This window comes from Peromyscus maniculatus, chromosome 3 (assembly GCF_049852395.1).
Source record: "Peromyscus maniculatus bairdii isolate BWxNUB_F1_BW_parent chromosome 3, HU_Pman_BW_mat_3.1, whole genome shotgun sequence".
Lineage (NCBI taxonomy): Eukaryota > Metazoa > Chordata > Mammalia > Rodentia > Cricetidae > Peromyscus > Peromyscus maniculatus.
In genome coordinates, this window is record NC_134854.1 from 50,438,927 (window position 1) to 50,452,716 (window position 13,790).

Sequence of the window (13,790 nt, forward strand, 5' to 3'; positions counted from 1 at the left end):
TAGTTCACTAAGAACACCTGTTTTGCCTGCAGGCAGTGTCCCTGAACCCCATAAACAAATCCTCCTCTCCTCTGTGCTCACAGGTCTGTGCTGGCATGTAAAACCAGACCCTCCTGGTTGGGGAACTGAAACTCAATCTTGTTTACATTCCCGTCACTGCACTGTGGCTTCTAGAGGGGCTGTTGGGTAGGTACACCTGGCTTTATTGAAGTTTTGCATCATCCAAGAGATAGAACCATCATTGCTCCATCCTTATCATAAACACTCATGTGTACCCAAGAGATCCCGCCAAGTTTCCTATTGGGGCTTTTTGTGTGCCTCCCAAAAGCTGGGCAAGATTTGGATTCCTTGCCAAGGAAAGATCTTGGTTCAAGAGATACTCTTTTCTGCTCTAGTGGGTGAAATCAGAGTTCTGGGTTAGTTCATCAGAGAAGGGGCATCATGTTGACTCTGGTTCCCGTCTTAACTGTGTCCTACGAAGCCAAGATTTCATTTCTGCTCGTTTCCATCCTGGAGTTCGCAGTGGGGATCCTGGTCAATGCGTTCATTGCCTTGGTGAACTTCTGGGACATGGTAAAGGGGCGGCCGTTGAACAACTGTGACATTGTGCTACTGTGCCTCAGCACCACGCGGCTCTTCCTGCAGGGGTTGCTGCTTCTGGATGCCATTCAGCTCACCTGCTTCCAGCAGATGAAAGATCCACTGAGCCACAGCTACCAAGCCATCCTCACCCTCTGGATGATCGCAAACCAAGTGAGCCTCTGGTTTGCCGCCTGCCTCAGTCTCCTCTACTGCTCCAGGATTGTCCGTTTCTCCCACACCTCCCTGCTCCACTTAGCAAGCTGGGTCTCCAGGAGGTTTCGCCAGGTGCTTCTAGGTGCTCTTCTTTTCTCCTGCATCTGCACCGTCCTCTGTTTGTGGGACTTTTTCAGCAGATCCCACTTCATGGGCGCTTCTGTGTTACCCGTGAATGACACGGAATTCAGTTCGCAAATGGCAAAACTCAATTTCTTTTATTCATTTCTCTTCTGCAATGTGGGGTCTATCCCCCCTTCTCTAGCTTTCCTGGTTTCCTCCGGAGTGCTGTTTAGCTCCCTGGGCAGTCACATGAGGGCCATGAAGTCCCGAACCAGAGACTCTCGTGACCCCAGCCTTGAGGCCCACATCAAAGCCATCATATTTCTGGTTTCTTTTCTGTGTTTCTACGTGCTGTCATTCTTTGCTGCCTTGGTCTCAACGCCTCTGCTGGTGCTGTGGCACAATAAGGGAGGAGTGATGATTTGTATAGGGATGATGGCGGCTTGCCCTTCTGGACACGCAGCTATCCTCATAGCGGGCAATGCCAAGCTGAGGAGGGCCGGAGAGACCATGCTCTTCTGGTTTCAAAGCAGCCAGAAGGTGAGGAAAGACCAAAAGGTGCTTCCCGGGACACTCTGATAAGTCAGGAAACAGGCTCCTCACAAATACACCTCTAATGCTTCGTGACGTTTTACAGTTTCTTCCATAATCCAGAACTGGAATTCTTTCTACTTGGCCTAAATAGACTATAATAGTAGAATAAATTAATTGAAACTCTGTGATCTAAGCAAATATAATAGTGTTGGCTCCTTAGATGTGTTTAGTACAATGAACAACAGCAACAACAAAAAATCGAGGGGTTCTTCACCGTAAGCCCTTTCTGCACTGAAGCTCATTATTGACTACTGTGTGCCCTGAGAAGTCTCTCCTTCTAAAGGAACAGAAAGCCTTAATGCATTAATGCACTTGCTAAGACTCTTGTTCAAAGCTGGTACTAGAAACACACATGAAAATAGTTACTACTAGGGCAGTCATTCAGTGCTCTTCGGACCCCACAGTTTCCATGGAAACATGAAAAAAGAAAAAGAAAAACCTAGAGAAACAGTTATGCTGTAACTTCAGCTTCAAAGGGGCGCTACATAAAAATGTGAATAGGACCCATGACTAGGGTTCATTCTGTAAATATGTGGAATCCAAAGAGTACTTCCACCTGTTGTACAGACAAGGAGGTGAGGTAGAGCTTTGCCCAGCCAGTGCCCTTGATATCAGAAGCTCTGGTGCACCTCCTGACTCTGCCCAGTTGCCTTTGTCTACCTAGGTGAAGAAGTAGCCCAGAAAAGCCCAGCTACAAGGCTTGGCTGTGAAGACCCAGCTCTCTGTCTTCCTGCACAGGAACCAGAGCAGGAAGGCTTTCCAAAATTCAGATTTAAGGTTCCAGAGAGAAAATTCCAGACTGGGTATTTAAATCCTTCAAAGATGTCGGTCATCAGGTCCCCCCAGGAAGGAAGGCTTTTCCTTCTGTGTGGAAGCTGTTGAAGAGCATTTTTCTCTTCTCAGGCCTCTGTTTCTGATAGATGCAATTCTTACGCTTTTCCAAGCAAGTAAGCCTTTACTTCGGTTCCAATGACAACAAAGCTTGAAGCTTTGTCTTTTGTCTCATGTCTTTCCATGGTGGACATCTTTTAAAGTTTCCTTCAGAAGCACTGATCCTAATTCATGATTTCAGGTTAAAAAAAAAATAAAAACAACTTGATTGCCATATTTCAAGCCAACAAATTCAAATATTTGGAGATGGATCCAGACGTTACCTTTCTAGAGGTCCCTCAGTGATCCGGGGAGCAGCTAGTATCAAGAACGACTACTCTGGATGACCTATTATTTGAGCTGGATAACGAGATTCTCCCAAATCACATCACCTTTTGACCTCATTTCCCTCTATGGTACTTGTGGATATCATCAGAAAGGGAAGAAGGAAAGGCTAAGCCTCCTTGTTTTTCTTTTTTTATATGAGTATTCTCAGAATAACTCTTCTTTATATAGTATTGTTCTCTGAATTTTTGAAGATCTCCCTTTGGAGCAGTTTAAGGCCACAGAAAACACACAGCTGAAATTATGCAGCACGTGTAGCCCTTTGGAGTTGGCGATTTTTACTTAGTATCCCACATCTAAGGCTTCTCTGTGTTATTAAGGGTTGACACCTTGTTTCTTTCTGTGCCAAATCCTATTCTGTGGTCTGGATGAGCCACACTCGTCCCATCTACCCACTGAAGAGCAGCTCAGTTGTTCCTGAGGTTTAGCAGTTGTCGGGAACACTGCTAGGAACATCTGTGTGCAAATTTTCTGCATACGTGAGCTTCTGTTTCTTGGATAAATTCCAGTGAAATCAAACACTGGATCACCTGGTCAGGGTATGTTGAATTTTGTGAGGAACTACCAAATGTGTCTTTCAAAGTAGCTCACCGTTTTGCCTCCCCACCACCGTGAGTGACAGGCTTCTGCAGCCTTTGGTGCTGTTCCTGCTCCGGGTTCTAGCGTTTGGGTTCTAGCCATCCGGCAACTGTGTACTAGGTCTTACTCTTTTCTTTGTTGTTTCCCTGGAAACACATGAAGTGAGCCTCTTCTCACGTGACTGTTTTCACAAAAAGTATTTTTATCATATTTCTGAAATTCATTCATAATATCATATGCATCCCGATTTATTTTTTTTATTTAAAGAATTTTTATAGTCAATATATTTTGGCCGTATTCTTTCCCTTCCACTACTCTTTCCAGATGCTCCCACCTCCTGGCCCACCCAGCTTCATGTTCTTTCTCCCCCACACTTTCTCAGAAAGAGCATAAAATAAAAGACAAAAAAAAAAAAAGTCAAAACAAACAAAACCAGTAAGACAAAAAAAAAAAAACCAACTCACTGCTCCACTATAATTGATGTTGCACTGTTTATAGTTAGACGATTTTGTAAATAATAAAGTTTCTACAAATACTCTTGAATGCATCTTTTTGAGGACACGGTCTCTTAGGTAAATACCTAGGAGTGAATTTGCTGTGTCAAAAAGTTGGTGCACATCTAACTTGGCAAGAAGTTGCTTGAGTTTTCAGAAGTGAGCCTGACATTTTACACCACCCTCCACAATATAGGGAAGTCATTCCACACTCTCGCCAATAGCAACTTACTACACCCCCCCCCCTCAATTTTGGTCTTTTAGGTGAGATTGAAATGGCTTTAATTTGCGTTTCTCTGATAACTGTCAGCATGGAGCACATTTCCATGTACTTCTTGGCCTTCTTCTTACACATTTTCTACTACAAACTACTTGCATATGTTTCATACCTAGTTGTCTTTTACTGATTTTTAGGACTTTATAAATTTTTAAATTTTGCATATGTATATTATATGTGCTACACATCTATACAGCTCATACATATAAGTACACATACAACTTATAATGTTTAAGAGTTCCTTATTAATATTCATATTTTATAAATGTATACATAAATTATACACATGCTTCATATTTGTATGTATGTGCGAATACATATGTATTCCAGAGGACATTAATGTGCCTGATACATAGTGGCTATCATAACACAAACTTTGATCTATCTTTTCATTTTCTTGATCATACACTGATAAGCAGAAATTCTAGATTTTGATACAGTCCAATTTTTACATTTAATGTTTGTGCTTTTTGTATTTCCTCTAAGACATATGTACTTACCTCTAAAAGACTTTCTCCAAAGTTTTAGTAGTTTTCATTTTTATGTTTAATTATTTTTAAAATGTGCATCACGTTATAATTTATTGAAAGGGCTGCTGAAGTTTCTTTGTATTCCATCCATGTGGCTCAATATCATTTATCAAAGACTTTCCTTCATGTCTTCATTAAACTAACTCTAATGGTTACATGCATGTGTGTGCACATACATATACATATATATGTATGTTCATATATTATATATACATGTATATAATGTGTATATATGCATATACTCATACATACAACTCTTGTTGGGATTCTGGAAGTTAATTACTGATTCTGAATATCAACTTGGAAAGAATTCACTTCATAAAAAATATTTAGTTTCCCAGTGTTTTATAGTTCTTAGTAAATTCTTTTATAGAATTATATCTAAATATTTCATATTTCATTTATTATATAATTTCTTTTTATTTTCTACATCATATAAAACAACAATATTTTACATTTTATAGATTTCCTAAATTAAGGAAGTGTCATTTTACCTATGTCTTTAATCTCATTGATAAATATTTTTTCCTTTGCAACCAAAGATGCCCCTCTCCTCCCTGTCCCCACCCCCGCAGCCTTCCCCCCCGACAACCCACCCCCCATTCCCACATCCTCCAAGGCAAGAACTTCCATGGATTGTCATCAGAGCCTGGTACATTCAACTGAGGCAGGTCCAAGCCCCTCCGCCTGAACCAAGGCTGTGTAAGGTGTCCCACCACAGGCACTGGACTCCAAAAAGCCCACTCATGCACCAGGGATGGATTCTGATCCCACCGCCAGGGGCCCCTTAAACAGTTCAAGCTAAACAACTGTCTCACCAATGCAGAGGGCCTAGTCCAGTCCTATGGAGGCTCCACAGCTATTGGTCCACAGTTCATGGGTTCCCACTAGTTTGGTTTGGCTGTCTCTGTAGGTTTCCCCTTCATGATCTTGATGTCTCTTGTTCATAGGATCCCTCTTCTCTCTCTTTGACTGGACTCATGGAGCTCGGGCTGGTACTTGGCTGTGGATCTCTGCATCTGCTTCCATCAGTTACCACTGGGTGGAGGCTATATTATGACAATTAGGGTATTCACCAGTCTGGTTACCGGAGTAGGTCAGTTCAGGCATCCTCTCCACTATTGCTAGTAGTCTAAGGTGGGGTCATCCTTGTGGATTCCTGGGAACTTCCCTAGCACCCTGTTTCTTCCTTGTTCCCTTGATGTCTCCCTCTATCATGTATCTCTTTCCTTGCTCTCCCACTCTGTCCCTGTTCCAGTTCAACTATCCCATTCCCTTATGTTCTCATCCCCCATCCCCTACCCTCCATTGCCCCTCCTCACTCTCAGTTTACTCACGGAGATCTCATCTATTTCCCCTTCCCAAGGTGATCCATGCATCCATCCCTCTTAGGGTTCTCCTTGTTAGCTAGCTTCTCTGGAGCTGTGGATTGTAGTCTGGTTATCCTTTGCTTTACATCTAGTATCCACTTATGAGTGAGTACATGGTGTGAAAATGTTTTACATTGGTATAAATTTTAGTTTATTGATACAAACTTGAAGTTAATTTTGTTATACTGTATATATATATATATATATATATATATATATATATATATATATATATTCTTGTTTGAGGTATTATGTTTATGTAACTCATTTAAAATTGTAATGGATAATTAAAAAATAGATTAATAATTAGTCATCTATGATAATCATATCTGTAGCCATGTTAGTTAAGTCTTCTAGGTATACATAGATATATTTCAGATAGATAGGTAATCTTCAAACACTTCATAGACCTAGAGAATATGGCATTTAAATAACTTAAAATTCTGTTGACGTGAGACACAAGTGCTCCTGGCTGCACCAATTGATCCTGAGAGAATGTTGGGCTTCTAAGACATTTCCATTTGGAAGTTTGTCTTTTTGGCACAAAATGGCCTACTGGGCAAAGAACTGCCCTTGGCTTGATGGCTGACAGTACAAATATAATGCTGTCCTTTCTGGACAAGCGGGACACAAGGAAAGCGACCACTGTACTCTGCCAAGACAGGGTAAGATGGTCTCTCAGAATTCCTGCTTCTAAAAATGGTCTGTCAGATACTCTAGGCCTGTAGCCAATTTGAATGCACCAACAATGCTGAGAAACATTAGGTGACTGTCCAGGCTGCCAGCTGTCTTGGTCTACTTTTGCAAGATTCCCGAAAGTTGCTTGCATCCATCTACCATTTCTCAGGTACCATTATGTTCCTTCTCAGGTCTTTGATGTGGTTAAAGACTAGATAGTTGTAATTTCCTCAGTTATGATAAAAGATAAGTTAGATATAAAACCTTAAACTCACAAATATAAGATAGATAGGACATCTTCTTTAATATTGTAACTATAATTCTTGTCTGGTAATTGTTTTGTTATATGCAATTTTACCATGTTAAAGTTAAAAGCTTCCTTTTTAAAAAAAAGAAAAAAAGGGGAAGTGCTGTGGATATTACTCTATATAAATAAAACACTGATGGCCAGTGACCAGACAGGAAGTATAGGCGGGACAAAGAGAGAGGAGAATTGGGGAAACAGGAAAAAGGAGGGAGAGACACTGCAGCCATTGCCAGGACAAGCAGCATGTAAAGACTCTGGTAAGCCACCAGCCACGTGGCAAGGTATAGATTTATAAAAATGGGTTAATTTAAGATAAAAAGAACAGTTAGCAAGAAGTCTGCCACGGCCATACAGTTTATAAGTGATATAAGCGTCTGAGTGATTATTTTATAAGTGGATTGTGGGACTGCGGGGCTTGGGGAACCTGGAGAGAAGCCCTCCAGCAACAAGTACAAGCCATGTTTGTCCTTCTGAGTCTGGGTTACCTCACTCAAAATCATATTTTCTAGTTTCATCCATTTGCCTGCAAATTTCATGATGTCATTGTTTTTTACTGCTGAGTAGTACTCCATTGTGCATATGTGCCACATTTTCTTTATCCATTCTTTGGTTGAGGGGCATCTAGGTTGTTTCCAGGTTCTGGCTAGTATGAATAATGCTGATATGAACATAGCTGAGCATGTGTCCTTGTGGTACAACTGAGCATTCCTTGGGTATATACCCATGTAGTATAGCTGGGTCTTCAGGTAGATTGATTCCCAATTTTCTGAGAAACCACCATACTGTTTTCCAAAGTGGCTATACAAGTTTGCACTCCCACCAACAGTGGAGGAGTGTCCTCCTTGCTCCACATCCTCTCTAACATAAGCTGTCTTCATTGTTTTTGATCATAATCATTCTGACAGATGTTAAGATGGCATCTCAGAGTCATTTGGATTTGCATTTCCCTGATGACTAAGGATATTGAACATTTCCTTAAATGTCTTTTGGCCATTTAAGATTCTTCTATTGAGAATTCTCTGTTCAGCTCTGTAGCCCATTTTTTAATTGGATTGTTCAGTATTTTGATGTCTAGTTTCTTGAATTCTTTATATATTTTGGAGATCAGCCCTCTGTCAGATGTGGGGCTGAAGATATTTTCCCATAAATATTTTACATTTATCATGTACTTTTTAGATTTCCTAAATTAAGGAAGTGTCATTTTACCTATGTCTTTAATCTCATTGCTAAATATTTTGACATCATTCCTGCATTAGGATTTTAATGTGTTTCATTAGGATTTTAATGTGTTACTTGCTTCGTTCTTTGTGTCTTGTTTCTTTTAATTTTTTCCATTGAGAGCTTTCTTTTTAGATCCCTAGCCATTTTCAATTGACAATTCCCTAGTCATTTGTTTTCTTGACTTTGTTTTTTAGGGTTTTGTTTTTTTTTTTTTTGTCTATTCTGGAGATTGATCCCCTGTCAGTTGTATAACTGGCAAAGGTTATCTCCCATTCTGTGAGTTTCTTCTTCACTTGAACATTTGTTTCCTTATTTGCACAGAAGCATTTTAGTTTTATGGGGTCTCAATTGTCTATTGTTGACCTTAGTTTCTGGGGCAAATGGAGTCCTGTTCAGAAAATCCTTTCCTGCACCTAAATCTTGTGGGATATGGTCTATGGAAATGGCCTAAATGTCCTTCAACAAATGAATGGATACTGAAAATGTGGGACATATGGACAATGGAATACTGTCCAGCTGTGAGGAAAAATGAACTCATTAGATTTGCAAGCAAATGGATGGGTCTAGAAAAGATTATATTAAGTGAGGTAATCCACAGAAAGGCAAACACCACATGTTTCCTTTCATCTGTGGTCCCTAGTTCTAACTCCTCAGATATAAGTAGTTACACTGCACCACCCTCTATCAAAGAAACCTCTCTTTACAACAAATGGAAACTGTCACAGAAAACCACAACTAGGTAGAATGAAGAGATCAACAACTCAGAGGGAGCTCAGACCTAAACGATACATCTACATCACACCTCCTGCATCTATGACTCAGGGAGGAAAGAATATCAGAAGAAAGGATAGAAAGACTGTAAGCCAGCATACTGGGAAGTCTACAATGAAACAGTGTCTCCTAGAAATCCTGCATCAACAAGATTGAACAATGGCTGTATCAATGAACATATTAACATGAAAAGAAAAAAATTTTGAGGGGTCCTACCACTAGACAAAGAACTAGAGGCAACTAATGATTGCTGGGAGAAGGAGAATTAGCCTGTCTCAGGGATGAGCCCCCTTATTGTTTGTTCAATACAGAGTGGTCATCCTTGAAGCCACATACACACAAACAAAAACAGTTGTATTTATGTATTTTTGCATACATATACATGCATGAATATTTATGTGTGGAACAATAGTAACAATACACAGATTCTCTCTATTTGAGATTGGAAGGGGTGTGGAAGGACTTGGGAGGAAGGTTCCTGGGAGGAGCTTGGGGAAGAGAAGGAATGAAGAAAAGTAGTGTACTTCTCTTTCAATTAAAAGTATGTTAAAAAAATAAAATGTAATAAATAATTTTTTCAAATTATGCACAATTATCTTGAAGAAAGATAGTAACATTGGCCTCATTTCTCATCTTTTGTATCCTTTTGGTATATACTTTTCAGTTGCACTCACTACCAACTGTACAACATAATGTTATTTTGTCTCATTTATTTGACAGTTAACTGTTATGGTCCAAGGCTCCAAATCAGCCCAAGCAGACACAAGAGGCTACTGCAAGACAGTCTTTAATGCAGGGCAGCACAAAAGAAGGGGGAGAGGGGAGGAAGCTGATCAGGGTAGCACAACAGACTCAGACTCAGGAGCTGAACTGTGACTCCGAATGCCAGTTGCAAATGCAAGTATTTAAGCATAAAAACGATAAACATTTGTTGCCAAGTAACAGTTACAATTTTTCACCCAGTCAGAAATCAGAGTTAGGGGTTTCTTTGAATATTCCATCATTGTCAACAGATATACAATGCAAACTTTTCAATCCAACCAATCAGATTCATTTGCTCCTTCTATTACTAGGAACAGCCATAATGCTTCTAGAGACCTGAAGATGCATAAAGACTATTTCTGTGGTTTAAGTAGGAAATGGATTGGCCGTTGGAAGGTCCCCAGCTCCCCTAGGGCTTGGGAACCTCAACTTTGCTTCACCTTACAAGTAAAATGGAGTCTGAAGCCAAAATGAAGCAGCATTTGGGACAAGGTGCTTTTTGGCTGTTTCCAACAAACAATTACATATACTTATGATGTACCAGATGTTGTACTGAAATAGGTATATATCGTAGAAGGGCTAAACTAAGCTAATCAATATGAATTGCCCTAGGCGTTCCTTTTTTTGTAATGTGAATACTAAAAATTCTACCTCATGATTTTCAAGACTACACTATGTTGTTTTTAATCATAGTCACTGTGTTTTACATCAGGGCTCCTGAATTTTTCCTCCCCTTTGTTTCACTAAAATTTGTTCCCTTGACCAATGTTCCTCGTCTCTTCCCCTCTTCTTGTCCCTGGTAACAATTAATCCGCGCTCTACTACTATGAGTTCACTTTTTAAAAAATCCAATATGATTTTCACCTAAAATAATCAATTATTTCTCAGAGAGTCTGAGGTGAGAAACAAATTGAAGCTTTTCACACGTGTCCACACACTAAGCACGCCTGATGTGCCTCAGTTCATCCCGCAAATCAAGGGTTTTATTTTGTGTCATTTTCCTGCTGCCTGAAAAAACAATTTTTATTGAATATTTTATATGCTGACTCTAAAAGCTCTCATTTTCATATGTATACATAAGAATATTTATTGTATCCTCACTGTAGAAAGCTATTTTGTTTGCAAAATTACAAAGTAAAGTGTTTATATTTATAGTTGCAGGTAACACTGTTACACTTATAGAATTAGAAGTTAGCATGCTTTGTTGGCCTTTCTTCACCCCTGTAAACTCATCTTCTCATTGTATTCTAGCTCAGAGCACTTGTGGCACCAAGACAGCCGTAATTCTCTGCCTTCCTAATTGTAACGTGACAGTTTTCTATAGCCATCTTCAAAATATTTAGGTTTCAGAAATCTGACCATGATGTGTGCAGATGTGAGTTTCTTTGTACAGATCCTATCTAGAGTTTGATGACCTACTTGGTTCTACAAACTGAATTATTAAAGTCCTGAGGATCAAAACCAGGACCTCATTTGAGCTGAGGAAACATTTTATTTCTAAGCTGTACATCTAACCTCTTAGGTTGGCATTTTTCATTTGAGAAACAAAATGAATATATACTGTTATTGCTTGATATGAACTACCTGGATCTGTATGCAAGAGAAACACATTTATAATTACCTATAACATAAGAAAAATCATTTCAAACATTAGTAGTTCAAGAAATACTACAGGGTAGTTCAAAAGGGTGACTTCTTCTTCAAGTCTTGAGGGAAAGTAATAGAACAAAATGTCAGGGTCCCCTCTCAGAGATGGTTTCTATATCCATAACTCCGTACCACACCAGGTACTTTATCCAAGAACATGGTCACTCTTCCACCAGGGAAAGGGCTGTACCAAACATAGCTCTCAAATTCCTTCTTTAAAGGTCACTGCTTATGTATGTAAGACTCCAAGGAGCAAGACTCCTTCCCCCTTACACTTCCTAAATTCATTACTTCATTCCACAAGTTACATCCAGAAGTCTTATGACATCGCTGGATCAAAAAGTCAAGGAGGAAGCCAGTACAAGTCATTTATGCATTTTCTTTATCTTTAACATTAAAACATTTTTTTCTTCCTTAAATATTTCAGGGGAAGTAATCTGACTGTGATATTTAACCCAGATCTGGAAAGGAAGCCTTAATTTGCCATTTATGTTAGCCAATAAAAGTTTCAATGTCTGGGCTGAACTGACCTCAAAGATTTTTTTCATTCTGATGATTTGCTTGTTGTATGAGTCTAGGCTATCCTCTCAAACAAGCTTTTTACACCCCTAGTCTCATCTTGCTCTTCAATTCAGTCAAGAATCAGAACTGAGTTCTCCGAGGACCCCATTTGTAAAGATGACTCCTCTGGATTTGTCTCCCACTTCACCCTTTGACCCATCAATCCCAGTGGGCGTGGCCCTTGGCCATCAGACTTGCTTTTCCTTTAAAGAATTCTTAAGAGAAAACTTCTCAGTGAGGTCCCACCTCGAGCTTTGTATTCTCAAGCATTTACAAGAGAAACTGTAAGGTGGTGCAGAGCAGCAGCAGAATTGGACCTGAGTGAGCTGAGGAACTTCAGTTTGGCTCTCAGTGGGCTCAGAGAATAATCAAACATGGTGAGTTTAGGACCCAGCCTTCATGTTAGTCAAAAAATAAATACATGCATATAGACAACAATAAAAATAATAAGGTACATTTAATTAGGTATCCAAATATTGGCAAAAGCAAAATGTGTGACCACAGTTTGGATCAGAATTTAAGTAAATGACATGAATGAAGACTTAGATGAATGAGCAGAGCCAAGTTTTAACTGAGACCTCTCATATTAATGATTATCACAGAACCTAAAATAAGAAAGTGACATGATCATAACAATAATTTTATAAAGACCCAAAGGACAATGTTGTATGGGATTATTTTGAAAGAGTGGAGGCAAAGTGTTTGGGTCATTTGCACCCTCATCATCATCTTGTTTCAGGATGTGGTCGTGGAAATAGAGAAGCTGGAATAGGTCTAAGAATGCTTTGGACATGCATCATCATCTAGCGTCTAGAGAGAGTGGTCAGTAGAGAAGGAAGAATGGAGGCTGATTCATTGTGGAGTGGAGCTATGATGTAACCACTGGCAAGAAACGAAGAAGTTGAGGGAAGAAGTTGGTTCCAGCTTTAAGGAACTGGTAGTGCCCCTTAAGACTTATTGACAACAGATCACTGGCAGAGTTTTGGAAATGAGAACTAAAATTCACATTGGACATCAGATCTAAAATTGGACTTGTAATGGAAAGAGAAGCTTGTCTTTAAAAATGCTAGTTTGAGGTTAGGTTATAAAGGCAGAAGGAAAATGTCAGTATGCCCTACCTAATGGTAGCTATTTGTCCTTATATACCATCAAGATGTTTTCTAAGATCCTGCCCTTTACCATACTTAAGAGCTCATTCCAGATCCATAGATGTCCATTCCTGAGTCCTGTCTAACTTAATCTGAGAAAACGTTGTAATCATGAAATCCCTCAGAGTCTTATGGCCTGCCATGATTCTTAGCACACATGAGAATGAGCAGAGATGAGAGGCAGAGTTTTATTTGCCTCCTGATTCTCCAGAGGCCCACTATATGTTAACCCATTTGGTTTGGCCGTTTGTCGTGTTGTTTTGTTTTGTTTTGCTATGGTGCTGAAGACTGACCTTGAGCCTCACACATGCTTAGCCATGTGACCCACCACAGAGCCACAACTCCAGCTGCGTCCTCACCTAGCTTGGTTTGCATTGTCTTCCTTTTTTTTTTTTGTGGTGGTGCCAAGATTGAACCCAGAGCATGTTAGATGAAGCACAATCCCAGCTGCTTCTTCATTCGCTCTCATTGACATCTATGGCCACTCACACGTTGTAAACCAGTACTTCCCTGTCCCTTAAATTTTCTTGAAGCTCTAACACTTGTCCACAACTTATGATATAGTAAGTGGTACAAAACCATTTGAGTGGGACAGTTAAGCCTATGGACAGACAAACGAGGAAGGAATAAAAATGTAAGCCCCTTGTGGACTAAGAAAACAAGCAGTATTTAAGAATTAAAACGACCTAACTCAGAGTTAAGGGAAAATTTGAATAATGGAGGATTAACCTCAGTAAAAACAATAACAAAAAGATGAACAACCAAATGACCACAGAAG

At 39.7% G+C, this 13,790-nt stretch overlaps 1 protein-coding gene across 1 annotated transcript; it reads left to right on the forward strand.

Moving 5' to 3' along the window:
• The first annotated feature begins 441 nt into the window (after positions 1–441).
• Tas2r38 (taste 2 receptor member 38) lies at positions 442–1,437 on the forward strand. The gene has a single exon (XM_006997089.1). The coding sequence runs from the start codon at positions 442–444 to the stop codon at positions 1,435–1,437; it is 996 nt and encodes a 331-aa protein (XP_006997151.1).
• Positions 1,438–13,790: the final 12,353 nt, after the last annotated feature.

What these genes read in the sequence shown, in the direction of transcription:
- Tas2r38 (XM_006997089.1), top strand. Translation starts at nt 442, where the DNA reads ATGTTGACTCTGGTTCCCGTCTTAACTGTGTCCTACGAAGCCAAGATT.